The sequence below is a fragment of the Camponotus floridanus genome, unplaced genomic scaffold (assembly GCF_003227725.1).
Source record: "Camponotus floridanus strain SB8 unplaced genomic scaffold, Cflo_v7.5 scaffold408, whole genome shotgun sequence".
Taxonomy (NCBI): Eukaryota; Metazoa; Arthropoda; class Insecta; order Hymenoptera; family Formicidae; genus Camponotus; species Camponotus floridanus.
Genome location: NW_020229557.1, coordinates 11587 through 38602, shown reverse-complemented (window position 1 = coordinate 38602; position 27016 = coordinate 11587). Strand labels below are relative to the sequence as shown.

At 34.8% G+C, this 27016-nt stretch overlaps 6 protein-coding genes across 10 annotated transcripts; 1 reads left to right on the top strand and 5 right to left on the bottom strand.

Moving 5' to 3' along the window:
* Positions 1–2585: 2585 nt before the first annotated feature.
* Positions 2586–5324, bottom strand: LOC105249197 (ubiquitin-conjugating enzyme E2Q-like protein CG4502). The gene is made up of 4 exons (XM_011254488.3): positions 5156–5324; positions 4034–4295; positions 3414–3830; positions 2586–2989 (listed from the first exon to the last, which is right to left on the bottom strand). Exons 2-4 carry the CDS (start codon positions 4268–4270, stop codon positions 2861–2863), a joined length of 783 nt encoding a protein of 260 aa, XP_011252790.1. The 5' UTR covers positions 4271–4295; positions 5156–5324; the 3' UTR covers positions 2586–2860.
* LOC105249196 (transmembrane protein 231) lies at positions 5291–7162 on the bottom strand. Of its 2 annotated transcripts, XM_025411617.1 has the most exons (6): positions 6997–7156; positions 6754–6917; positions 6415–6537; positions 6135–6342; positions 5873–6050; positions 5291–5471 (listed from the first exon to the last, which is right to left on the bottom strand). In XM_025411617.1, the coding sequence occupies exons 1-6, from the start codon at positions 7133–7135 to the stop codon at positions 5405–5407; spliced, it is 879 nt and encodes a 292-aa protein (XP_025267402.1). In that variant the 5' UTR covers positions 7136–7156; the 3' UTR covers positions 5291–5404. The 2 variants fall into 2 exon arrangements, with proteins under 2 accessions (XP_025267402.1, XP_025267403.1); XM_025411618.1 differs by lacking the exon at positions 5291–5471 and having other exon boundaries at positions 5684–6050; positions 6997–7162.
* LOC112638963 lies at positions 7127–9575 on the bottom strand. The gene is made up of 4 exons (XM_025411619.1): positions 9541–9575; positions 8547–8836; positions 7475–8049; positions 7127–7266 (listed from the first exon to the last, which is right to left on the bottom strand). Exons 1-4 carry the CDS (start codon positions 9552–9554, stop codon positions 7234–7236), a joined length of 912 nt encoding a protein of 303 aa, XP_025267404.1. The 5' UTR covers positions 9555–9575; the 3' UTR covers positions 7127–7233.
* An 805-nt stretch (positions 9576–10380) lies between these two features.
* Positions 10381–18775, top strand: LOC105249195 (zinc finger matrin-type protein CG9776). Of its 4 annotated transcripts, none has more exons than XM_025411615.1 (9): positions 10381–10464; positions 11363–11680; positions 11808–11936; positions 12418–12583; positions 12733–12914; positions 12985–13362; positions 13759–13864; positions 15038–15156; positions 15450–18775. In XM_025411615.1, the coding sequence occupies exons 2-9, from the start codon at positions 11384–11386 to the stop codon at positions 17709–17711; spliced, it is 3639 nt and encodes a 1212-aa protein (XP_025267400.1). In that variant the 5' UTR covers positions 10381–10464; positions 11363–11383; the 3' UTR covers positions 17712–18775. The 4 variants fall into 4 exon arrangements, with proteins under 4 accessions (XP_025267400.1, XP_011252787.1, XP_011252784.1 ...); XM_011254485.3 differs by lacking the exon at positions 10381–10464 and adding an exon at positions 10810–10866 and having other exon boundaries at positions 12736–12914; XM_011254482.3 differs by lacking the exon at positions 10381–10464 and adding an exon at positions 10810–10866 and having other exon boundaries at positions 15450–18774.
* Positions 18776–19306: 531 nt separating this feature from the next.
* LOC105249194 (ADP-dependent glucokinase) lies at positions 19307–21885 on the bottom strand. The gene is made up of 5 exons (XM_011254481.3): positions 21482–21885; positions 20837–21124; positions 20619–20755; positions 20088–20536; positions 19307–19852 (listed from the first exon to the last, which is right to left on the bottom strand). Exons 1-5 carry the CDS (start codon positions 21811–21813, stop codon positions 19610–19612), a joined length of 1449 nt encoding a protein of 482 aa, XP_011252783.1. The 5' UTR covers positions 21814–21885; the 3' UTR covers positions 19307–19609.
* A 937-nt stretch (positions 21886–22822) lies between these two features.
* On the bottom strand, positions 22823–26549 carry LOC105249193 (zinc finger protein 14 homolog). Its single transcript, XM_011254480.3, has 4 exons — positions 26361–26549; positions 25790–26089; positions 25055–25711; positions 22823–24981 (listed from the first exon to the last, which is right to left on the bottom strand). Exons 2-4 carry the CDS (start codon positions 26042–26044, stop codon positions 23200–23202), a joined length of 2694 nt encoding a protein of 897 aa, XP_011252782.1. The 5' UTR covers positions 26045–26089; positions 26361–26549; the 3' UTR covers positions 22823–23199.
* Positions 26550–27016: the final 467 nt, after the last annotated feature.

Below are 27016 nucleotides of genomic sequence, written 5' to 3'. Positions count from 1 at the left end.
ACATGTTCAAGATAAATATTTTAAATGCGTAAACACGTTGCATATTTTTGTTTACGATTTTGAAACATATAAGTACAAAAATATATAGAAATATATATAAATATGCACAAAAAATAAACAAATTTAAGAAAATAAATATAATTTCGATGAGTTTAATTCTTGTTTTGTAAAATTTTATATTTTATTGTGTCAATTTTTATATTTTATTTATTTGCGGGGGATTATCATTATATGACATTTATCTCGGTTTAATGAAATGAGAGAAATACTTTTTTTTGATCCCCGAATTGTATATATATATATATATAGTGAAAAGTAATATATAAACTTTTTGTGTATACTACATATCTAATTATAATTCCGAATTATAAACATAAGTATATAGTATATAGTTATAACTTATATAGTTATATTAATAACTTATAATTATTAACTATATACATAAGTATATAGTTCCGAAAATAAAAATATGCAAATATGCATATAAAAAAATTTGCTTGATTGTATATATTATACAGCGTTAACATATAATTTTGATAATTATTTATCATTTATTAAAAATTTTTTGTGACTTTATTACACTTACTAAACTTTTAGATCTTTTTCATTATTATGTACACGTATTATATATAGAGAGAAAGAGTATTCGCTCATTTAAATTTTTTCTAATGAAAGTAAATCTAAAGAAAATTGAAAAATGTATTTATCTTTTTTCTTTTTTCGAAAATTATTTTGCGTATGATATTACTTGATTATTCATATTTCGTTAATTTTGATATAAGATATTATATTAATTTTATGTATTAACAGTATAAAACTAAAAATAATATCAGGAATGACAAAGTAACGTTTGAAAAAACGAAACGTTTATATATCACAAAAATCTTATCACATCTTAAACATAAATGATATCTGCGCTTTTAGATATTGTGAATAATGTGTTAAGTATTATTTATGCATATATATTCTAATCGAATAACTGCTCAAGTATCGATAGAACGTTTTTGCACGAAACAAAGTGCATTCGAGAATGACTGATTATGTGCCTTCTATGCAAGTAAACAGATTACATTTTTTTTGTAAATCGGAAGACGATTGAATGAATAATGTACAAAATACGTTAAGGATTAAGTTATTTCACAATTGTCGTAATAAATATAAAAGTAGTACATCTTTTTAGGGAAAATTTTAAATAGAAATATAATAACTATTTTTGAATGTAGCAACTTTATTCCAACAGATGGATAAAACGGTGTTGTGAAAATCGCTTTAAAATATAATAACTTGCAATTATAGTTTATAAGCTGCTAATGAAGATAAAAGAGAAATTCGTATTCCATTTCTTGTTTGTTTCTAAATTTTTTCCTAAATTTTTAACATGATATGTGTGATAATCTGACTGGTAGAGAAGAATTACATATGCCTGAGTCATCGAACTTTTGTAAGTGTACGGTAAATAGGCCAAAAGTATTGTTAATATATACGCCAAAAAGATTAATAATGATTTCTCACGTATATTTGTAAATAAGTTATTTGTATTTAACTTTAGTCTCACTCTTCCTTGCATTTTTACTTTTCAAAATCTTGTACAAATATTATTATTTCTCAGCATATTAAAATTAGACAATTGAATCTTCCTTTTGTTATCTAGAACTTCATAATGCCATATGTTTAAGTCCATTCTTATTATAGATTTAGATAGTTTAGATGGTCGAGTGAATGTCGCTCGTGTTCGTGATTAAATGTCAATTTTACGAAAAGATCTTAATACTTTAAATTAATTATATATAAATACTTTAATTAATTAAATATAAATACTTTAAATTAATTATATTTAATTATATATTATTAATTAATTATATATTTATTTGGCACATACAAGTTATGTCCAACAGAATAACTATATGTACAAACATTTTTGCGATTGATTGGATAAAGAAATATATCGAAAATCATTTGTATATGACGGATTAAAAGAAAAAAACAGATTTATACTGTAGAAGCTCATAATCAAGGCTTCTGTTTCTACAGAAAAATTTTTAAGCAAGTATTCTTCTTTTTAAATTATTGATATAAACTGGAACTAAATTTTACAAAGGTAAAGAAACAAGCAACATTATATCTATTATTTTCGTTGTTTATATTTACACATTTCATCGGCTCTTTAATATATATATCATTGGATACATTTAATTTAATTCATTATTTTGAGCAACCTCTTTCTCATTTCTTCTATATTTATGTTTAAAATTGAATAAAACAAAGTACTTTGTTATGAGCTTCTGGTATTTATAACGAATAAGTCTTGCAAACTTGTGCCGATTCGACAAGTGCAAATAACATTGTAATGGTATATCATATTTATCTTAATAACTAATTTGGCGTATTTGTATAAACATAGGGACTTAAAAAAATGTTCAAGTTTTCAAAAAAAATTCTTCCAGCTTTTTTCAAAACTACATCTTTAATATAAACACAGCCAAAATTATTTTTATGATTTGTACTTATTTCTGCCTTATAAAAATAAGATAAAAAAATTGGAAATTTCTTTCAAATCTTGGAATCTTTTCTTTTTTTCAGTCCCTACGTATTTATTACAAAAGTTGAAAAATGTGTGAAAATGCAAAGAAAACTTACGCGCACGTTTTGTATTTATCCGACAAATTCGATAAATTCCTTTCTGGCTACATGTGTATATTCGTATAACGAAATTACACTTGGATTTCCTGACAGAACGGAAAAAAATCACTGTCGGCGTTTCCGGAAAAATCGGATAAAGAATTATATTGGTTCGTACGCTTCTTTTTAAGTAAGAAACGCGAACCTTTTCCGGCTCCGGACAATAATATATATTCTAAGATCAGCCTTCGGCGAGCGGCGGGGTTACCCAACCATATTTTTCGTGTGTTTTCACCAGATTCTTAAATGTCTCTTCGGCCAATTGTCGATTGTATTCCTTACTTGGCTTTGACTTTCTCGATACTTGGGCCTGCAACATGAAAATAAGAATTTTACACAAATAAATACGAGATTTCCTTTTCTGAAAAATCAAAAACGTGTAAAAACATTACAAACACTTTCTACTATTAGCAAGTATTTTCAAAATTTTGCTCGTTTTTAATTGCGAAAAATAAAGCAAAAACTTCGCCAAGTTAATAGAAAAGATACCATCAAGATTCCTATTAATTTCCAGATTTAAAAGATGACAGAGAAGCTATAAGAAATTCGCGTATGATTTGAAGAAGATAATAATATTAATAAAAATTATTTATCATGTGATAAATTTATAATTATCATATTACATTATTCTATATCACACACATTATTGTAATCATATCTAATCAATGTAATCATATCATAATATATTATGTGGAAAGGATTAACTATTCAATGCAAATTAAAATCATGCTCACTTGTCCTTTCACAACGCTAGCTGCGAATTGCATGATCATCGACTCGACACTATATGCACAACACCATCCTCTCGGTGTGAGGAGTTCCATGCAGATAGCACCGCCGTGCATCACAAAGCCCTGCTCGATCCTTGGCGAGATCACTCTCATAAAAGGTGGCGCGAATGGAAACTCCTTCGGGAAGATCACATTCAACAATATATGAGGTATCTTCAGCTCACGCATATCGGCTGCCAATCTGCTGTCCGGGTCGATCTTGTGCAATCGGACGGACCACTCAAAGACATTATCGTTGACGAGCTCGGCGGTGAAGGCCGAATCACCATGACGTTGTGCTCTCTGAATCCTGTTAAATTCCTTCATCAGTCGACGCAAACCTACGTCCTTGTCGCTAGCGGTCTTGTATTCGTTATTGTCCTGTGCAAGCAGACCTGATTTGAGACTTTCGGAATATTTGAAATCCAAAAATGATTACAGGATCAAGAAAACTATTTACTTCATGCTACCATTCAAGAAAAGAGCTAGAACATCAATTTATCAAATCCCTTTCGTCTCGCAAGTTTATCGCTCAGCAACCTCTTTATAATCTTTTCACTGAATCAATCAGGAACTCCACGCACCTTTGCGGACTTTTTCATCTTGAAGAAACAATTACGATCGACATGAGTGGAATCTGGATTTTCCGGTATCGGATCGTCCACCGGAATAACGATGTCCGGACGGTGATGACGATTCAAGAGTCTCCTCGATGGTGAATTGGTCGAGCCGCTGGCTCCCTCCGGCTCCGCAATCTTATCGGAAGATCGGAAAAGCTTCCGGATAGCGGCTATGACCTTCTCCTTCGATTTCGTGGACATGGTTTAAATACCGTGTCTCACTACTCTGTATTCAAAATTTTTACTTAAAAGAAACATTCAAAACATATATATAACAAAATCATGATGATTTATTCTTGTAGGACATATTATAAAGAAGCTAAAGAAATTTATATGCAAAAAAAGGAATTCCTATAGGAGAGATTGTTGGAATAATCCGAATTATTTAAAGTATGTAGTAGATTATAAATCAAAGATTCTTGGAGGAAATTAATTAAATTTACTAATACATAACATATATAAAAAATTGGTATGTCAAAAAACGGTGATTTCTCCAATTTCCTTCACTTAGCAAACATAAAAAGTTTCATCATTTTCTATTTTTTGCATTTTCTTGGTGAAATTTTCCATTTTTCATGTCTAGGAAAAAGTTACATGTCCAGCGGTTACATAATTTTTCATGCGCGATATTATTCATAATAACAATAGGAAATCGATTAATCGTATTGATTAATTTCTCTAAATCAAATTCGCCGTAAATATTGTCACTTAGATACCTATATAACAATATGCGGATATATTGCGCATAAACATTTTTTCAATATCTTAAAGATTGCAAATTTAATGAGAAAATTTATTAATTTCTAATGTCTAGGACAAAGAAAATATTGAAAATCATCTTTACAATTGTATCTTTTACCTGTTTCCGAGTATACCTTTCAGATACATATCAAATTTTTATGTCGCACTAGTTATTCCTAACGATTAGTCTTGGAATCAGTTTCTGTCAGTCTTATTTTAAGTAATCTATTTCTTGTGAAGAAAACAGTCATCAAAAATGTATTAAAGTCTTACGAAATTTTTAGCTATCCAACTGAGCCGAATTTCACCGAATTTCACTGAGTAATTCAGTCTTACAACACTCACCCATTTCCACGTCAATCCTGTATCGCTCACGCCCGATAGACTGTCAGCGTGTGATTATTGTGTATCGTTAGCGTACACGCGAGAACGGCAAAGATGCCTCCGCTGGACATAGCGCAGTCTCCACCCTTATCGAACTGCCAATCGACGCCAGCCACGAAAACACCCGAAGGGCTTGATGTCGACGTCAATGATAGATGCTGGCGCTACCATCGAAAGTGGAAATGCCATAGTTGCAGCTCCTTTTATCGATCAAATTCCCGTGTGACTAATAGTTGCGCGCAAGCGGCAAACGTTGTTTTTTCTTTCATCAAAGTTTCTGTTTGTGATATACATTTTATTTAAATTTTAAGATATCTTAAGGATTTTATATATACATGAAAATATTCAATATATATGTATATGTATTTAAAAATGAAATATTCAAATTATTGCGACTGATTGTATTTCAAATTTTTATAGAAAAAAAAACAACTTTAGGAATTTGATGAAGAATATGTTACTAAGGTCTTAAAGGAGCAAAAATAGAAATACGCTTTATGTTGCACGAGAAATATTAGGAAAATTGAATGGAATGTGCACAAGACGCAGATTATTTATCGCAGAGTCTAGATTTACTCCGTTTATTTATTTATATATATATTCGCCCACGGCCTTACGATATATGTATTCAGGTATCTGTTAGTGAATAGAAACACCAGAATGTGTTTGGCCACATACGCGAAGACGAGCAAACACGACACATATTGGATCCATGCCCATTTCAATTCCTCCCACACACTCGGCTGATAGTAAATAAAGTTTTCCACATAAAACAATTCACCGATGACGGCCATCGCTTCGTCGCTAGAGAAACCGCTCCGCCACGTTACTCGTTCGTTGGTGATTCTGGCTGAAACTGTCGAGCGAATATAACCGTCTGTATAATTTCTTTACGTCTTTATAGCATTCGAATTTTTTGAAAAAACATCAATGTACGCACACTTTCGGTTGAAATTGTGCAATAGTAATTCGGATAGAGAATAATCGGACAATTCAACGCTGTGGTTGTACGTCTCGTAGAGACCTTCGCTACGTAAGAGTCCCTTTTGCCGTAGCTCCAAATCACCGAAAAATCGTATTTCTTGAACTTCGTGACTTAACACCTGATCGAATACACCGATAGACTCTATCATCGCTTGAATGAGGTGCTGCGTTAAAAAAAAACTGTCAAATTCGAAGAAGGGAACTTATGAGTAGCATATGCTCATGTACAATTTTACCTTTAATTGAAAATTGAAGAATAACAAGAGTCTCAGAGATTTTACTGGTTTATCCGTGTAAAAATAAGCTTCAAATTTCAACGAATCCTTTTGTCCATCGCCGTTTAGATCATTCTCTTGTATCTGCAAACAAATATAATATGATAATATAATAATTAGACATAAATATATAAACAGTATCTAAACAAACAATATAAATAACTAATTCAAAATTAAATAATCGTATTTAACGTTAAATGTCGAAGCTAAAAGCTGAACAAAATATTTATGTAAGTAGCACTGCAAATCAGGTATTTTTAATGTCGCTTATTAGGTCTAATAGAAGAGTAAAGATACAACCTTGATTAGTGTACAATGATCTTTGATCTCGTTTTCCTTGTACGTCGTAAAAGTAGAACACACGATAGGCTGTTCATAAGGATCTACTTCTGCAAGAAGTAAATACTTGTATTCGAAGTGCACGTCCGGCGTTTCCGCATGCATCCGATTTCTCATCCAGATGCCTGAAATTTTAATATATCAAAGATTATTATCGCACGCGATTTTCCAACGCGGTGATGTGAAAGTCGGGATGACTTTTACCCCCGGCATTATAGATTATAAAAAGTGGCGTAAGCAAGGATAGCACAATAAACATAAAGACGACAATCGAGGCGCAGGAGTATATCCTGCTTTTATATTTGTAAGTGACAGAGCTCGAAAATATTTCAATCGCTGCCATTATGATGCTACGCTCGTTTCCGCGGCAACGTCCACAGGTGCAAAAACGTATATAGAAGCAGGTGAACAACAGCTGATGATATGTGCAAGGATACGTCCTCACCGATGCATTTCCCCTTCTAAAGAACGCGACTTGAAAAGAGAAAGAGTATTATTTTATAAAAATAAAATATTTTCTCTGACGTATATTTTTTTAAATATCCATTTAAATTTTTGCAAAAACGATTAAAAATATTTTGAAGAATATTTCATTTCTTGAATCGCCAGTAAATTAATTGTTCTTCCCAAAAAATAGAAAATGAAAATATTTATGTATCCTTTTTGAAAGTACATGACATACCTCCGCGTTTTCGCGCCGACGTCTAATAGTGATTCGCCATCTGACTGCTGTATTTGATTGTAAATTGCAATCTTTCGAATCTTCCGCTAATTCCGAGGATTTTTCCTCCGCAGATTCTTCAATATACGTTAGCGACTTGCCGTCTACGCCGAAATTTTCGACGATGTTTTTCGGTTTCGTGAAATCAAGAGAGCCCCGTTTCACTTGAAATGGTGATACAATATATTTCCGGTTCCGTCCAAGAATAAATTTACCTTGATCTTTTACAGTGGATGGATTTTGCGCTTGCCTCGAGATATCTTCCTTTTTTAATTTGTCATTTATTTCGCTCTTAATAATAGATTCGTGACGAGCAGAATCGTCCTGGATTGAAACATCGTTCTGAATAATTACGGAAGACGTTGAGGTCCTGGAGGAAATGTCAGTGCTGGACGCCACAGAAATGTCCTCTGCGAACGACAATTTGCTTCGCGGAAAATTCGGTGGATTTTTAGACGGTTTTTCGAATTCCCTCAAGTTCGGATGGAGAGCATTGAATTTATTTGGAATTCCCTGTTTCCAAATCGAAGATTTTGCTTGACAATCCAAACTAAAACGAATATTTTATAAGCTCTTTGAAATTTATAATTTCTAAATAAATTAATTTTTGTAATTTTTATAATTTTATAATTTTTATTATTAATTTTATAATTATTATTAATTTTATATTATTATGAATTTTTATAATTTTTAAATTTCATTTTTTATAACATTTATATATTTTAAATAATTAAAATAATATTGATGAAAAATATTAATTTTTATAGCAATATAATTTATAGCAATTTAAATAAATTAATTTATGTATAAATGTTATCAAAATAAATATATCAAATTTTAATTTAAACTTATTATATAAGTTAAATAGCCCATATATTAGGAATGAAATTATTGGAAATAATTATATCAGATATTTTATATGCTACATGTTATGCAAATTAAGATATGATATTCCAAAAAATAAAACTTTAAATTATTGCGAAATAAATTATTTTGTCCAACCTTAAATCTTGATTTTTATTTATATTAGAACGCAGAGTTTTATTCGCCGCAGAATCATATACAGTTCTATCCATCCTCGTCGAGGTGAGATACGTTCCTCGTGTAATGGCAGGATTATTCCCGTTAAACGCAGATAAGGACGAGGATTGCGAAATGTCATCCGGCATCAATGACGCGTCATCGAATCTGCGTCGATTCGCGAGATCAGCTGGGATCGCGAAAAGCGCAAGCGGCACGCGCTTCACGACGAGCTTCTCGACGATGTAATCGTAATCATCGGGATCGCATCTATCGATGATTTCTCTTACGTTTGATTCGCGTCTGAAGCAGCAAAATAGTGCTTTTAAACGTTGCGCTATCCCACTCGGTCCGACATCGTGGTTTATTCGTTCCTCCTCTTCGATGGTAGAATCCACAGAATTGTCAGACATTTTAAACTTTCGCGCGATTTTTCATCGGTAATTTTATTCGAGAGCTATCCATTTCGAGTACAAAAATTCATTTCGAGTGATATCTATGCGTGATTGTTTATTCGGAAAATCAACGATAAGATTGCTGCAAGTCGTCTTTTATTTTTATTTATCGAGGTTTTTTTTATTCTCGCAATTCAAAAGAGAGATTTTTAAGGTGCAATTTCATTGACGCTAGAAACCAGCGGCAAATTAAAATCACTAGACTTTCTCTAGATATGGCGTCAATAAAATAAAGTTCAAACAGTTTCAACTTTTTCAGTGTGTAAAGCGGCCTTTTCATTGACGCTACTTTTTAGCGTCAATGAAATTGCACCTTAACAGTTGGCAGCCCTACGAGATAGGCTGTGCACTGCGCGTATATATAAAATAAATTTGAAATCGCTTCTAGCCTAACCATCTTCACGCGATCGACTTTATTTGAATTGCACGGCATCGCATCGAATGATGATGCGGCGCCGATTTGTTCGAACGTAATTCGGGACATCGCGATGCTGTATAAACGTCGAATGAGCACGAATTGTCACGCAAATATGATAAATCAAATCTACTCACCGGCTGTTCCACATACCGCTCCTCCTCGGGACAGTTCGCTCGCCTCGGGACGTCCCATTCCGATCTTGATGCACACAAACTCACACGATATCATCAACGCGAACGCGTGATACTTTATTCGGCACTCCCGATATTCGCTCGCATCCGATAATCATCATCAAGGGCGCAAATAACGCGACGCGACTTCGCTCCATCTTCGCGATCGCGCTATCACTGAACTGTGAAAAATAGCTGTCGCGCACTTTCACCGACATATTATGAAAGTCGCGCGATCATCCTTGGACACTTTCGACGCTCTTTCACTCGCGATATTCGTTTAAAAACGGTTAAAAGACGCGAAAAATGCGGACGTACGACGATCCGTGTAACTGCGTATGACTCCGATTCCCGTATGACGCGTATGACGTAGCAGTGACGTAGCAGTCACGCGCCAACATGGCGGCCGAACCAGTGCGCAGAAAAGAATGCGCACTGGTTCGGCCGCCATGTTGGCGCGTGACTGCTACGTCACTGCTACGTCATACGCGTCATACGTGAATCGGAGTCATACGCAGTTACACGGATCGTCGTACGTCCGCATTTTTCGCATCTTTTAACCGTTTTTAAACGAATATCGCGAGTGAACGAGCGTCGAAAGTGTCCAAGGATGATCGCGCGACTTTCATAATGTATCGATGGAAACGCGCGACAGCGATTTTTGACGATATTCAGTGATGGCGTCATCGCGAAGATGGAGCGAAGTTGCGTCGCATTATTCGCACCGTTGATGATGATTATCGGATGCGAGCGAATATCGGGAGTGCCGAATAAAGTGTCGCGCGTTCGCGTTGATGATATCGTGTGAGTTTGTGTGCATCAAGATCGGAATGGGACGTCCCGAGGCGAGCGAACTGTCCTGAGGAGGAGCGGTCTGTGGAACAGCCGGTGAGTAGATTTGATTTATCATATTTGCGTGACAATTCGTGCTCATTCGACGCTTATACAGCATCGCGATGTCCCGAATTACGTTCGAACAAATCGGCGCCGCATCATAATTCGATGCGATGCCGTGCAATTCAAATAAAGTCGATCGCGTGAAGATGGCTAGAAGCGATTTCAAATTTATTTTATATACGCGCAGTGCACGTAGGGCTGCCAACTGTTAAGGTGCAATTTCATTGACGCTAAAAAGTAGCGTCAATGAAAAGGCCGCTTTAAACTCGAGTTTACAATAACGCGATATTTGTTGAGTGCCTCGAAGTTTTCCGAACTAGATAATATATTGTTCATGCAAGCGACGCCATCATCACATTATCTTCATTCTTGGTTCATTTGCGAAATATTGCGGTATGTTGAGTGCTTTTGCTATTTTTTAGCAATTATTGACACGCTGAGATTTTAACGAATTGAATTTGACTTAGAATTTGACTTAGAATTTGAAATCAGGAATCTCAATCTAGGTAAATAGCAAGATAATATTCCCAATGATGTTGAGTGATGTCGATTCGTTTCGACGAGAGGATAATGGCTGCAATGTCTGAACTGTCGTGTTTTCGTATTTAATGTCTGTCGCGAGAAAGTTTCGAAAATTTATGTATCAAAGATTTAACATAGTCACAATTTACAAAGTCGAGCGAAATCACGTGTCTTGAAATGACTTCTTAATTACAGTCTTGATTCTGAGATTCTTTAATTTTCATGATAAATAAAATTTCATTAATAAATAAAATATATCAAGCCCCTAATTTTTATTATATATACGTAACAAATAGCAAATGATAGTAAATGATAAATTTATATTTATATAGCAAATGATGGTAAATGATAAATTTATATTAAACAGGACTTTGAGAAGCAAGGACTAATGGAATCGGAATCCAGACGCAAGGGCCCTAGAAGCCCCAGCGCTGATTCGGACGATTCCTCGCATGCCAGAAGAAGAAGGAAGTATGATCGATCACCATCTCCAAGACGAAGCAGATATCGCAGATCGCGGTCTAGAGATAGAAGATCTCGTTCAAGTTCTAGAGATAGAAGAAGGAAGGACTCCAGTAGATCGCAAGACAATTGGAAACAACAACCTCCATCTCAGTCCCAGAGTTCTGTACCAAATCCAAGCAATTCTACCGGTTATGTTTCAGCTGTACATAATCAATACCAGGTATAAATAACTATAGATTGCTGAACTTATATGAATAACAGTGAGGAGATATGAAACTATATCTTGTTAATATACTTGTATCGATTGATTTTATATTATATATTATTGTTTTATTTTTTTTTTATAGGCACCTCCACCAAACACGAGTCAACCACCACCACCTATATCTGCTTACAATCAGGGATATAACAACTATGGTTACAACTATGGTACGGGTTACGACTACAGTTATCAGCAGCCTGCTGGCTATCGAAGTGTAAGTTTTATTTGAAATAAGATTAATATAAATCAATGTCCTAGTTTTATTAAGAAGATAAAAGAGGGATTAATTATATATGATGTCAAAACATTGGAAAACTATGTGTATGTAAATATTCAGGCAAAGCATGTCCTCTTGTGAATTCTAAAAATTATGCACACATTTGCAAAACATTTTGAAAATAATCGTGCTATCGATTATGATTTATATTTGGTAACATTCTTATCCGTTTGGAATGTTACAATTATATTTCCCTAAACCATGACTGTGAATTCCTGAGTAAGTATATAATATCCGCGTTATTTATTTTATTTACACCAACATTGGAAACCTATAATATTGGCCAGATTGTTACACATCTCTTCAAGACTTCATGTATTAGCCAAAGTCCTCATTTGAGTACCATCCATTAAAGGTAAGGGTCGATAAGAATGCTATTGAACCACTCGAGATTGGTTGGTCGTATTTATTCTGTTAGGATTATCCACCACCCAACTGGCAAGGAAGTCAAGTGTCATATAACAGTCAGCAAGCACCACCGCCTCCATCATTGACACCTCAACAAGAATCATCGAGGCCAATTGACAGTAGCTCATCTGGTTTAGTGACATCTTTAACAAGACCTGAGGATGTTAAAAAAGAAGGTATGCAATGTTGTTTTTATTTTATAAATATCCAAATTAATACTCTTTATTGACTTGATGAACATAATATTAATATTTGCATGTTTTATAATAAAGAAGTCAATATCTTTTTGCACAATTTTTAAACTTTCTTTAAATTGAACATTTAGCAGCAATCGCAGCTGAAGTAAAGCAACAGAAAGCAACATTGGCTAAGCAGCGAGAGGAATATGTTTTAAAATCTGCTACGCTGCAACGTGAACTGGAAATTTTGCGTCAACAGTGCGACGAGATAGGCAAGGAGGGTGGACGTGAAAATAACCGAATTATAAAAGAAAATCAGAAATTGCAGGTAAATAATATATATGATTTTGTTGATGTATTTTTTATAATATTAATATTAATCTGAATTAAATATACAGGTCGAAATACAAAATAAAATGAAATCTATTCATAATGTCATTGATATGCTCACTGGCATTATTGGTGACGAAGTTACGGTGGATGACCTGAAGAGCAAGTTTAAGTTAGAATTAAGTAAGCGTTCGAGAAGTCCGAAAGAAGATTTTCCGAAAGGAAAGTCTCCTTCTCCTGATAGATCATCGGCTTCCGATACAGATAAGGAATCTAAAGCGGAAAGAGATATTAAAGAGAGAAGATCATCGGAGGATAAACCAATGTATAATTTCGTTCACTACGATCCCGAAATGCATTGGTGTAAAGTCTGCGATATCTTTCCTAAGACAGCAAAGGAATATTTAAATCATCTACATAGCAATGAGCACAAAGAGGCTTGTTTAGTAAGTAATATTTTCTAGAATACAATCACATCATAAAACCATTCTGAAATGATTGAATGCTGAGAAAATAAATTTAGAGGTTCTTTTTGTAAATAATACTTGTTACTAGAACAGGTAAAAGAAAAAAAACATATATATATATATATTTCTTTTTATATAATGAAAGAACAAATGGATTTAATTAAGGCTGTGTATATTTGTAGTTCAATCTATATTTATAACTGGATGATATATTACACAGTAATAATCACAACAAGCAGGTACTTGGTACATACTGTAATTTTTTATGTACCATATATATATCAATATTTATAAAAGAAAAGAACCAGTACCGAGTTTCTTGCATTTGATGTTAAAAGCCCGTTTTTACTATTTATATTCTATTCTTTATAATAGGAACACAAGATTGTTGATATGCCATGGCATGATCGAAATGCTGAAGGAATAGAGAAAGAAGTACCCTTTTATCCTGGACTTCCGACGAAAAGAACACCTATCAAAGGTAAGCTCAATTACAGTGGACAATTACTAATAGAACATAATTCCGTAGCTTGTGCACAGAATAACTGTGGTGTTAGGTATGTATTGAAGAAGTCGACAATTATAAGTTGCTTGAAAATTTGTTTGCCCTAAGTATGTTAGGACATTCGCGATATCGAACGTAACGTCGAACGTAACGTTATCAAAACATTAAAGATCATTTTAATTTGTGTTATATAATATGTGTGTAAAAAACATATCGTGTAAGAGTCTATCAATAGTTTGGTTGGCAGCAAGTTTTCTAGTAACATTGCAAACACCACAGCGATGCATTGGATTTTAGCTGGATTCAAGAAGCACATTTTTTGAGCAACTTTCAATCAATGTCACTTATTATTGTGTCACTACTTGTCTCTAATTTTATTTTTTGCAAATATATTTTACACTATTTAGGTATGTTCACAACTATCTTCAGGACATAGATCTATATATATGTCAAGATCTTATTAGTGGAGTGTATTACTCAATAAAAAGTAATGACATATAAGATTATAATATATCATTTGTAAAATATTTTGTGTTGTTGCTTAAAAACTGAAATGTATGTATATATATGTGTAAGTTTGGTGAAATTATGCGAAGAAAAAGTTATCACTATGATTTATAATGAACATATATGTATTATCTTTTTTTGAATATTATATTAATTTATTTATGTAACTAATTGTATCAACTGTTTGTAAAATATACTGCAAGCAATCTTTTAGATATAAACTATGTTAATAGGATTATCATATAATATAAAAAAAATTTTTTAAATATTTAAATCTTAGGAATAAAATTAAAAATAATTGTTGCAGTATATTCATACGAAAATATGATGTATATTAATTTATTTAGATATATATACTTATATGCATTATTATTTGTAATAATGTAGATAATACTTTTGTGAGAGAAATAAAAGTGATTTTTTCTTCCTTCCTTTTGTTTTTCCACAGATCATCGTGGGACTATGCAAGGAAATTTAATATAATCTGTACCTTTTATGAAACACATCTTTTAATATATTATTTTTGTTTTCAGTGACATATGAATGTTTCGTGGCAGAATATAAGGTCATTCTTTATGAACTTACAATGCTTACCTGCTTCAAAGCTTAAATAATGCTAACTGTAGAAATATTTGATTATAGGGCTACAATTCTTCAGCGCCTCGACAGCTTGGTATTGCAAACTCTGCGAATCCTGGATAGGAGATCTTCATTGTGCCAGTGTACACCTGAAGTCTAAACGTCACTCTGAAAATTTTTCTGTAAGTGATCTAAATGAGGTTAAACAAAATATAATATTAAGGATTAATATAAAAATTTTTATACTTGCAAAATAAAAGATCATATTTGCAAAATAAACTTGAAAACACAAAATTACAATTACAAATTATTTTCCAAATATAACTTTTATTAATCGAAATAGTCAAAGAATTAATATCTTAAAATCTTATAATAAAAATGATAAAAATAAGGATTCTTATAATAAAAAATAATTAATCTTGCACCAACCTGACATGTTTAATATAAATAATTTATTTGAATGTGTTGTTTACAGCGTTTTGTGGAGCAAAATCCACATTGGGAAACGGATTGGATGGCTGATCGAGAAAAGGCGTTTTCTGAAGAAAAGCATAAGCAAATACAATTAGAGTTGCAAAAGCAAAAAGACGATGATCCACCGACAAAGTCAAAGAAGTCTAAGAAGAACAAGAAAAAGTCGAAGAAAGCCAAGAAACGCAGAAACAGAAGCAGTGCTAGTGATACATCCAGTGAGTCGGAAAACTCTGATACCGAATCTGATCAGGATACTACCAAGAGTATACGCGTAACGATGCGAAATAAGATGAAGGCTTCGACACAGGCGATCCTTAATGAAGAAATAGATTATCAGCGTATAAAGTTGAAGGGACACAATTGGTCGAAGGCGCCACAAGTGAATCAATCACCGCTGCCCGAGCAACATCCGTCAGAAGCTGATGACAGGCAGCTTTTAAATTCGATCAGAGATAAACTAAAAGCCAAACAGGAAGAGGAAATGAAGAGTCGCAAAGTAAATCAAGAAAAGACGATGGAGGAAGAGGAGGAAGACTTACAACAGGAAAGTTATTCGAAGAAATCGGAGGATTTGGAGGCTTGGGGACCAAAGGAACCGCCTAAACCATTCTGGATAAAGAAGGAAGAAGAGAAGCAATCACAGCAGTCAATCACGAATAAACCAATCGAGTTACCGAAACCGGAGGAGATGCCGAAACCGCATATGGGATTTTGGACGAAACAACAGGTAAATATGACAGTAAAGCCGCCTGAAAATAAATCAATGGATAAAGAGGATGAAAGGGATCGCGATAGAGATCGCTACAAGGACGATCGCGATCGCAAGTACAGTAGCAGATACGAGAGAAGAAGTCGGCGAGACAGGGATCGTGACAGGGATAGAGAAAGAGATAGAGATCGAGAGCGTGATTATTATGACGATCGTCGAAAAAGAGATAGGGACAGAGATAGCAACGATTCTCCGAGACGTGACAGAAGTTGGCGCGACAGTAGTCCAAAGAGGAACTATGATAAGTATAGCAAAGACAGACGGGGGGGAGATGACAATTCGTCGAATGACGAATCCAAGTTTGAAAAGAAATCGAGCGAGTCCAAATCGAAGAAAGGCAGTGTTTTGAGCAAGAAATCCGCACCACAGGTAGCGGCCAAGGGCAAATTACCCTTCATCGGCAGGTTACCTTTGTTCAAGAAGAAGGCTGAAGAGCCCAAGTTGCCGGAGAAAGATATTACTCCGTTACCCTATCAACAGAGCAAATTCGAGGATACGCCAAAAGTACCCAACGAGATCATCAATCCGCCGGGTGTCGTGCATATCACCAAGCTAGCTACTCCTTTGAATTTGAATAATAATGGCAGCGCAACGATGCCATTAACAAACAAGACCATTAATCAGCCTATGAAAATTTTAGTAGCACCTCCGCCGCCCGTGTTAAACGAGAGCAAACCCACGCCACAAGTGGTCGATATGGAAATAGATGATCAATCCGAGGAAACTGTTATAGAGGAACAGCCGATAGTGGAGCAACAGAAGCAGCAACAGCAAACGTCAAGCGTATCGAAACTGCCGCTACCGCCGCATCCACCACCGCCATTGAATAGACCACCGCCCAGCTTTACTCCAAATCAGCAACAACAATCAGTCGTGCACAATAGACCTCCGCCGACGCCAGTACAAAGTACACCTCCACAATTTACACCAAATCGACCGCCTCCACCATTTATGTCGAATCCACCGCCGTTTGTTCAGACGCCACCGAGATTTCCTCCTCGTCAGGCTGTACCACCGCCTGCTGCTTTTATGACTACTCAGCCGCCACCGATACCGAGCGCCGCGGGTTTCGTGCAAACCCATCCACAAAATCCACCTCCACCGCCGCCACCATTACCGTCGACAATAGATTCGAGCGTGACAGCTACACCGTCACATTCCGATGTATCCGACATACCGGAACCATCTGAGAAACGTCCGGCTGACCCAAGCATTCCGTTGCCAGATGATTTGCAAGAGGCTCTAAACATAATCTTCCCTAAAGAAGAGACAGCAGAGACCAAACAGCAGCAACAGCAGCAGCAGAATCAGCAAGAGTCTAGTCTCATGTATTCATCGATGTACAGTATGTTGGGTTGCGTTGGATACGGACCTGAGTATATGGATCAGCCGCCACCCGAAATTATGCAGGAGGCGGAAACTGAAGCAGATACTCAACCCGGACCTGATGATCTTCGTATGTTAGGCATCGATGAAGGAGATACGATCTTATAAATCATGCTCGTAAAGCTTTCCTTACCGGTGATAGAGAACATTCACGAGACTTGTATTAATGAAGAGATTCTTTTACTAATAATTTACACACATGAGGATTTCCTACTCCACATTAGAAAGAGTAGATTCGTTATCGTTGATCTGTCATTTCTCACTTGTCTCGATCATGTTGTACGATAAATACTTCATCAATAACTATCAATTACATAACTATCTTAAAAACAAATATGTGATAAAAAATAAACAAAAAAAGCAAAATGGTTACAACAAAAGATCCTAAAATACTATAAGTACAAGTGATGCGTATGGTCTGTAAAGATTACTTAACGATATGCAGTAAAACTTAACGAATATTGTCCATTAGATAGTGGTATTTGTTATTTTATTAGCATTTCGTGATTTTTCTCGTAATATATGAATTTTCTTTTTAGTATTATAACATTATTCGCAAGTTAATATCGGCGAACATTAGGAATAATTAATATGTAATTGCTATCTTAAGTTTCAATCATATATTAACAAATTGTATTTCAAAAAACACTCGTTGAAAATCTGCAAGTAATCTGGACAATCTAGCGTTATCGGATGTTATAAATTCGTTATGTACATCAAAGGACGAGAAATGTAATATTAATAAAAAGAAAACACACACTGTCATCCATCGTGTATCAGTATATATTAAATATTATACTTTGATATTTGCAAATTGGTAACTTTCAAATTTGCGCCGTATATACATATAATATAATTCCAAACGTAAAACAAACATTGTTGACATGTCATTTGGGATTTTTATATATGAAACTCATAGGGACATAAACAAATTAACCGCACTATACTGCAGATGTGAAGTTATCTTACAAATTAAATATATGAAGATAATATAAACATTTTGAATAATTACAACCCAATAGTATAAAAAATTGTTACAATTAACAAAACAATTTCATCATGTTTATATCATTAAATCTGAAGATATTTTATTGTAGGAATTTTTATGCATTAGTGCGGATTAGTTTCGCTAATAGAGACTCTTTAATATTGGAATGTAAAGTTACTAATGGCTACATATGACTTTTTTCGTAATTTAACATTTTTTTAATAAATATAATCACTTCTTCTCTCTTCGTTACTCTCTTTAAACTTTTTTTTTAAAAGAAGTTCTTACTTTAATCTTACAATCAGTTTCTTAAGATAATATCACATTGCATTTCGTTTTTTTTAAAGTCGCACAATATATTGTATCTAAGAATCTCTATTGATGCATAATTGTTGAAACTATTGCTGTCGAAATACATGTTATTAAATTGTTAAGTATTAATTTCTATTCCGAATTTTCAGTATTTTCAAAAACTTTAACAATGATCATCTCGTTAATTGTATTTTTATGAAAACATTTAATCGACCACAGCGTACTGCGACTAGCTTATAATGTTAGACAGTACTGGACAGTACTAATATATACAACTTTCGATTAAAATTTTTAAATGCGAAGTAACAAAAATTAGGTTACAAATGCGAGAGTAACAATATAAATGTTCATAAACATCGATATTAGTACCAAAATCGCTTATTAATCGTAATATAGGCAAAGTGTTATAATATGATAAAATGCACACATACAAGTGCTTAGAATTAAATAATGCTTTACATCCTTCAATAGTGTATAACAGTCATATGAGTGTCCAGTCTCTAATTTTCATTTTGAATGGAATGTAAAAATCATTGTGGAATAAGCGTCAATCATTTACACGATCTTCGCATGCTACAAATGTGAATAAAGGCCTATTTTAGGATTTTGATTCGCGCGTTTACATATACACGGTGGGGGAGGATGAATATGATTCGTAATACGATCACTACTTAAAAACTTAACGTTGTATCGATAAATCCGTATTTCAGATTTGAAGTACTAGGCCTGCGCTGGAAATATTGTCTCCGCCACCAGCTGTCTGACTAGCTTCTGTGCAAACTAATACAGGCGCGACGCACACCTGAATAGGAATATCTTCCTGCTCCATCTTCAATATCTCATCCCAACAAGATACCGGTTTGTCGATGTTCAATGATATTCGTGTACCATCAACAATAGATGTCGAGAAACTATCGTCCATGATTAGCGTCGCTTTATTCACATCGACCTGCATCAAAATGGAAGCATTTCAAAATCATCAAACATGGGATAACGTAATATATTTTAATATATTTTAAGTAGTACAAGTAAGCTAAAATATCTAACAACATGATTTCTAATCTTTTTCGAAAGAGAAAATGAATTTGATAACTGTAGCTTTGTGAGTTAGATAAATATTTGCAAATAATTTCTATAAATTCTTTATTTCGCTTCATATTTATATGAATTCTTATGATACTTACATTACTTGATGCGCATACATGCCTATGTGCAGTTAGCGACGCTTTAGCCGCAGCAGCCATTGTATTTTTCCAGATAGAATTCTTGACAGTGAATATAGCTTGATATGCCAGCGTGTGGACGTGAATCCTCGTGAGCTCCCTAGCGTTCGTGATCGACTTGCTTCTCAAACGTATAAGCTTGAATAACGTCCTCATCTGATCCAACACTGTCGCGACGCGCGGAGTTGAATCGGCGACCAGTGAAATGTTGCCGTAATACATAGTATTGTACAAATTCGCTATTTCCTGCTCGTTCATTCCCAAACTATCAGCGAACGGAACCACCAGATCGCACAGTTCAAAGAGCAATTTATCCTCGGCGAATGAAGCCATCTCAAAGTGAATTTTGGTAGAACTCAACCGCTCCAACATTTGTTTCTTCACATTCAATAGCAAATTCTTCCGCTCACCTGGAAAGTATGCACGAAACATGTTTAATGCGAACTCGTGAATGGAAAAGAAACTGTAATAGAACTGTAACAGAAAAATTACCTTCCTGAAATGGATAATTGTCCATCATTTGGAGGCCACTGATTACTAGTAAATCGGGGTCATAGGTCCTCAAGATTTTGTCAAAGGCATTGAATGAGCTAATCAATGGATTATTCATATCGTTGTGGATAATGTACCTAGGAAAAAGCACATGAAAAAAATAGAGTGCAGTTCTACAGTTTATTTGTATGTATATATTTATCCATTAAAATACATACCTGTTTGCTCTCGCACTAGAATAAGGACCCCACACCTCGCCATGCTTATATTCCAAGATGAGATGAATATCGTCGCGTTTTACCTCGCCACCTACAACATTTATCACCTGCGGAATCATCTGATGTAAGGACTTGGTCAACTTTGCTGCGAAGGTTACATCGCATCCCTCTCGCGCGAATCGCATCGCCATGACTGCAGCATTTCCTCCGATTGTCGAATAAGACGAAGAAAACGAACGCGCCTTCGACACCAGCTCGTCGAATAAAGTTCTATTTGCCATGTAACGCCTGCAAAAAAAGTTTGTTTTTCAGCAAGATAGATACATCAAGATTATAACGATATGCAATATATAATATAATTTATGCAAAAAAAACATTTATTTAATTTTGAAAATGAGTTTATAAAATAAGTTTAGATTGATTCTATCCATTTAACTGCCTCGCAGAAAGCACATTTTTTTCTCCAATTGCAATTTATATCTATAGATAATATTAACGTAATATAATAATTTTATTAATATATCGAGATATATTTCAATAATCCATATATTCAATTATTAAATGCGTGACTTTAATATACTTATATATTTTTATATACAAGACATTCTGTTAAAATAAAAGAGGAATTATCAGGTCAGAGCTTACTCGGCTGCAGCCCCATGGCGAAAATAATAGGCGAAGCTCTTGAGCAATTCGAGCTCGGTGTTGATCTCGTCAAAGTGTTCAGGCCGACCGACCTCATCCGAGTACTTCAGCAGGTGTCTCGCGTCGATGAAGACGTCGGTGCACACGCCATAACCTATAGCGACTTTCGGCTTCCTAGTAATGACGTGTTTATTCTCAAGTTTCTCGAGGCCGTGCAACAGGGTTAGCAGTCGTTTTTGCAGGACGTTTTCGTGGTTACGATAATAAATCGCCGCGAGTACAATTACCACGGTGAAAAGGGTCCCGAATCTTAACCCTCTTTTATACCCCATACTGCACACGATCGTTTACACACGGACACCACAGTCACACCACACGCACAACGCGCAACTGATAACTGATCGCTATGTATACGCATGTATGATATCATGATAGGAGATAAAGATATACATATAGAAATTTCTACCTAAAGTATCCGATAACTTTATAATTGTCGTATTTTATATCAATTTGAGGTGAATTTCTTGAATTTCCTGTGTCAGGAAATAAAAAAATTCTATTTTTATTATTTACTCTATTTATTATTTTTTTATTTACATTTATTTAATCTCTCTCTTCCTCTATATTTCATTCTTTCTTTAAATTAATCTTTTGATATAGAATATTATACCAGAATTAAAACTTAAATAAATTTATCAAATTTTGTGATGGATGTTTTTAAATTATTTGGTGAACAATAAAGAAAAAAAATATTAATTTGATAATATTGTCTCTCTCTCTCTCTCTCCCTTTATATAAATATCTCTTTAATAATGATAGAATAATATAATTTTTTTATTACAATGATTTATTTTTAAAAAATGATGTATGTAACTTATATTTTGTATACTACATAATTAATCCTTCTATTAAATATTTTTCTCTCTACTAAGTACACATATTAATGTATAAAAAAGTCTATATTGTAAAAATTTGTCTACATATAGTAAATATTTTCACACACACACACACACACACACATACACACATGTGTATTTGTTCAAAAATATCTTATAGCTACATAGGTATAAAATTTGTAGCTTATATATCACACCAAGCAAGAAGTATAAAATTTAAAATATAAATATCAAAATTTTGCAATAAACTATTCAAATAAAAGAGAAAATATTGTACAATTATACTTCGCGCGATATACATATAATACATATAAAAAATGCTTGAAAAATATTACATTAGCTAAAATATATATCATAAACAGTGTATAGATAAAATTATAAATGTAACTAGTAATGATATAATTATAAATATAATTAAAACAATATTAAAATATCAGGTATAATACAAATAATTCTTCATAACAATTGCAATAACATTGTATAATAGAAAAATCTAAAATACTTTTTGATTCATCCACAGTAAACACATCTCTCTCATTACTTCAATCATCTCAATAGCTATGAGATTATCATTTTCTTCTATAGGAACTTCTATAGAATCAATAATTTGATGAAATTTAGGAAGCTACACATAATAAAGTTTTATACGTGATATAATACTCATAAATAGAGCATTCATCTAAAAAATATAGATTCAGCTCAGAAAAGATATTTGACGTGATAATCTGTATGAAACTTTTCTTTCATTAGCTTTCCAGAATTTACATTCTGGTCTCTCGAGAGGAAAGACTAATTCGGTTCTTTAGAAATTCTTCATATTTCTTACTCCTTGTTCTTTGTGTGAAGACGCATGTGTTTTTTCAGGTTGTCCAATCGATTGCATCGACGATCGCAATAGTCGCACTTGTAGGGCATCAGATTGCTGTGCACAACGACGTGACCGTTCAGATGACTGATCTGCTTGAAGCGCTTGCCACAAATGGTGCAGGCGTACGGACGCTCGTTCATGTGCGCGGACGAGATGTGCGTCTGTAGATTTGTCTTCCTGACGAATGTGGCCTTGCACACATCGCATTCAAACGGTCGTACATTCGCGTGGATCGCCAGATGCGACTTGAGCACGTTCTTGTGCTTGAAATTCTTCTCACACAGATGACACTGGAACGGTCGTTCATCGTTGTGTACCTTTTTGTGCACCGATAAATGCGCCAGCTGCTTGAACATTTTGGCGCAGATCTCACACTGATAAGTACGACCATCCTCGTGTGCGGCGCTCACGTGACGGCGCAGAGTGTCTGCCAAAGTGTATCGTTTGCCGCAGATTTTGCAGCAATACGGACGTTCGTTGGTGTGCGTCAGCAGATGACCGTTGAGATTGCGCTTCTCCAGGAAACGCGCACCGCATACGTCGCATTGATACGGTTTCTCACCATTGTGCACGTACATGTGCTTCTTCAACGAGTTCGATAAGCTGAAACGTTTCGAGCACACGGTACACTGAAAGCGGCGCTCGCCTGTATGGACTAGCATGTGCGATTTTACGTGGCCAGCCTGCTTGAAACGTTTGCCGCACACCTTGCAGTCGTATTGACGTTCCTGCGTGTGTGTAAATATATGTCGTTCCAGCACGCTCTTCGTCGTAAATACCTTTTTGCAGTTGTCGCATTCAAATAGACGATAAACGTCACGGATCTTGGATGTCGTCGTTGTCGTTATTGTTGTCGTGTCACCTTTATGCGAATGCGCGTGTTGCTTCAGCGAGTCTAGCGAATCGAATTTTACGCCGCACACCGTGCACTGGAACGAGCGATAGTCGTGATGCGTTAACGAGTGCTGGCTAAGGTGGCCTAGCTGCTTGAAACTCTTGTTGCACACATCGCACACATACGGTCGTTCGTTCGTATGCGATCGCATGTGCCTCTCCAACACGCTGGGAAAGCTAAACTTTTGCTCGCAATATGTACACTGTAAAGTAGATTGCGATTTCGACACGCTCCGACTCTCCGCAGACAACTTTCGTCTACCAGTATGACTCGAGATCTTGGCAGTCTTGTTATAGGAATTTTTCGTATCATCTAGTAATGCGTCGCAACCTTCATCCGTTGTCTCGGGATCAGAAATTTCGTTATATGTCCGAATCTCGGATCTTTCTTCATTGGAAACGGTCGTTACCGTGTCAGCAGTATTGCTTCTGGTATTTCTTCTAACTGGTACCTCCTCTTCCTCATCAGCTTTAATCAATTTATCTTGTCCATGCGACTGCTTCATGTGCTTCGAGTATAATCTTGGGACACTGAATGTTTTATTGCACAACTTGCATCGGAGAACTCGTTGCGCTTTATGAGTTCTCATGTGATTCTTCAAATGTCCCAGCTTCATGTATCGCTTTTGGCAGTATTTGCACTTAAGATATTGTGTATTGTCATCGATCTTTAATTCATTTTTTTCTGCTTCAATTTTATCTCTATTTGAATCTGTTGCATGCACATTGCTCGTGACAGATTCATTCTTTATATTGACAAAACTAAACCCATTTACGTCGTCGTTTTTCGAAAATGTTTTTTGACTGCATGTATCTTGTATGTTATCATTTTCTTCACAATACTGAAACATTCAAAATAATAATTAATTATAATAATACATTGATAATAATAACATTATACATTAATATTATTACATTGATACTATCCGATATCCTTTGTGTGTCTTTTGTAACTACATCTTTATTTTTTCCATGTGACAAATATTCAATCCATTCTTCCTCTGTCCACAAACTCTCTGTATCCTTTTCTACATCAAAGTTTTGAAAGTTTTCACGTATGTCTCGTCCGAATAATACATCGCATGGAACTTTACCATTCTGACTGCGGTATGTTGAATTGTGAAGAATCTGTATAAAGTTCAGTCCTTCACACCAGGTCTTGGTAGGATTCTTCCTCATCCAAGATTCAAGCAAGCTTTTAAAATCCCTGCAGCTAACTTCACACTTAGGTACATCCCCGTGCAATATGAGGGAATCATTCCATAGTAAACGCAGTTCATGTACAACTTGTTCAGCAAACTTACGTCCATTACCACTCTGTAGTACTCGTGGTGCCCCTATGATCGCCAATACATCTAACAAATTCTTTGCAACTTCTTCAGCTGTATTGTTGCAGAGAGCTCTTAGTACAACAAACTTGGATGGCTGATTTTCGTAAACAAGAAAATATTTATAGTGGAATGTTGGTTCTACTGTCATTTCTATTATATCAATGCGACCTCTATTATACAATCTCTCAGAACTCTCAATCAATTTTTTAGGCGACTGATTTAAAGGGCTTGTTTGACAAGGCTGAAAATAGTATATAATTTAAGTCCATTATATATTAGAGCTATATACAAACATGAAAAGTTAAAGATTAAGACTTACATCCAAATGGCTACTTTCTTGCTTGATTTCCTTATCCTTCTCTTTAGAGGAAACTTGCAAGTGCACGACTGTATTTTGTACATGTTGTGAGTTTAATGCACTTTCAAAGTATTCTGTTTCCTGTTTTACAAATACAAAACTGCGTTGATTTCGTTCACCTGGCAGCAAATGATCCAAGGAACTTCGCACATATGCATTTTGTGGCATCCATTCTACACCTAACGGCATTTCTTTATTCATTCTTATTTTTGTCATGTGTCGTGTTCAACGTTGTTTCTTTTTGTTACTCGATGCTATTTCCTACAATTTATGCAATTTATTAAACGAGCCGATTTGATAGAAAAAAACCGGCATATCTTATAAATCTTAATCAGAAAATTTATTTTTCATATTTATTGCAAAATATACGAGTTTAATTGAAAAATTTTTATTCTTTCGCATATTATCTCCACTTTTTCCGCACGTCAATAAACTTCTTAATTAGAAAGATTAGCAAGCCGGCATAATAGAAATATTAATTGATTCTCGAACGAATCATTAACCTGTAATATGTCATGCAATTCCAACTTACATTAATTCCTAGAATTACATTCGTCTGATAAAATCATACAAATAATTGCCCCGTATTCTTTCACATATTTTCCACTTTATTTTGAGAAATATATCACGATACGTTCGATTTTATGTTTAAAGCTCGGATATGTCAATTTTTAGCGGTTGTTGGCATAGTATGGAAATTTATTGTCTACACCTCAAAGCACGTTTTCATGACATTCCGTCATAAAAGTTGATTAGCTAGAGAGGTAACTAGCATTATTATGCCGTTTGACAGTGGGTCTGTTCTTTTCAGCTATACAGCGGCCTTTTCATTGACGCTACTTTTTAGCGTCAATGAAATTGCACCTTAACAGTTGGCAGCCCTACGAGATAGGCTGTGCAGCACTGCGCGTATATAAAATAAATTTGAAATCGCTTCTAGCCTAACTATCTTCACGCGATCGACTTTATTTGAATTGCACGGCATCGCATCGAATTATGATGCGGCGCCGATTTGTTCGAACGTAATTCGGGACATCGCGATGCTGTATAAGCGTCGAATGAGCACGAATTGTCACGCAAATATGATAAATCACATCTACTCACCGTTCACCGGCTGTTCCACAGGCCGCTCCACTCGCTCGCCTCGGGACGTCCCATTCCAATCTTGATGCACACGATATCATCAAC

What these genes read in the sequence shown, in the direction of transcription:
- LOC105249197 (XM_011254488.3), bottom strand. Translation starts at nt 4,270, where the DNA reads ATGTCCACGAAATCGAAGGAGAAGGTCATAGCCGCTATCCGGAAGCTT. An exon ending in AGATGAAAAAGTCCGCAAAG is followed by an intron (nt 3,831 to 4,033) that starts GTGCGTGGAGTT and finishes CTGCTTGCACAG; the next exon opens with GACAATAACGAATACAAGAC. An exon ending in CTAGCGTTGTGAAAGGACAA is followed by an intron (nt 2,990 to 3,413) that starts GTGAGCATGATT and finishes TTCATGTTGCAG; the next exon opens with GCCCAAGTATCGAGAAAGTC.
- LOC105249196 (XM_025411618.1), bottom strand. Translation starts at nt 7,135, where the DNA reads ATGGCAGCGATTGAAATATTTTCGAGCTCTGTCACTTACAAATATAAA. An exon ending in ATCATTGTACACTAATCAAG is followed by an intron (nt 6,538 to 6,753) that starts GTTGTATCTTTA and finishes ATTTGTTTGCAG; the next exon opens with ATACAAGAGAATGATCTAAA. An exon ending in TCTTCAATTTTCAATTAAAG is followed by an intron (nt 6,343 to 6,414) that starts GTAAAATTGTAC and finishes TTTTTAACGCAG; the next exon opens with CACCTCATTCAAGCGATGAT.
- LOC112638963 (XM_025411619.1), bottom strand. An exon ending in TGCGGCGAATAAAACTCTGC is followed by an intron (nt 8,050 to 8,546) that starts GTTCTAATATAA and finishes TGGATTGTCAAG; the next exon opens with CAAAATCTTCGATTTGGAAA. An exon ending in GTCGGCGCGAAAACGCGGAG is followed by an intron (nt 7,267 to 7,474) that starts GTATGTCATGTA and finishes TCTCTTTTCAAG; the next exon opens with TCGCGTTCTTTAGAAGGGGA.
- LOC105249195 (XM_025411615.1), top strand. Translation starts at nt 11,384, where the DNA reads ATGGAATCGGAATCCAGACGCAAGGGCCCTAGAAGCCCCAGCGCTGAT. An exon ending in AGCACAAAGAGGCTTGTTTA is followed by an intron (nt 13,363 to 13,758) that starts GTAAGTAATATT and finishes TCTTTATAATAG; the next exon opens with GAACACAAGATTGTTGATAT. An exon ending in GAAAAGAACACCTATCAAAG is followed by an intron (nt 13,865 to 15,037) that starts GTAAGCTCAATT and finishes ATTTGATTATAG; the next exon opens with GGCTACAATTCTTCAGCGCC.
- LOC105249194 (XM_011254481.3), bottom strand. Translation starts at nt 21,813, where the DNA reads ATGGGGTATAAAAGAGGGTTAAGATTCGGGACCCTTTTCACCGTGGTA. An exon ending in CGCCATGGGGCTGCAGCCGA is followed by an intron (nt 21,125 to 21,481) that starts GTAAGCTCTGAC and finishes CTTTTTTTGCAG; the next exon opens with GCGTTACATGGCAAATAGAA. An exon ending in CAATTATCCATTTCAGGAAG is followed by an intron (nt 20,537 to 20,618) that starts GTAATTTTTCTG and finishes CATACTTTCCAG; the next exon opens with GTGAGCGGAAGAATTTGCTA.
- LOC105249193 (XM_011254480.3), bottom strand. Translation starts at nt 26,044, where the DNA reads ATGACAAAAATAAGAATGAATAAAGAAATGCCGTTAGGTGTAGAATGG. An exon ending in AAGAAAGTAGCCATTTGGAT is followed by an intron (nt 25,712 to 25,789) that starts GTAAGTCTTAAT and finishes TACTATTTTCAG; the next exon opens with CCTTGTCAAACAAGCCCTTT. An exon ending in GGATATCGGATAGTATCAAT is followed by an intron (nt 24,982 to 25,054) that starts GTAATAATATTA and finishes TGAATGTTTCAG; the next exon opens with TATTGTGAAGAAAATGATAA.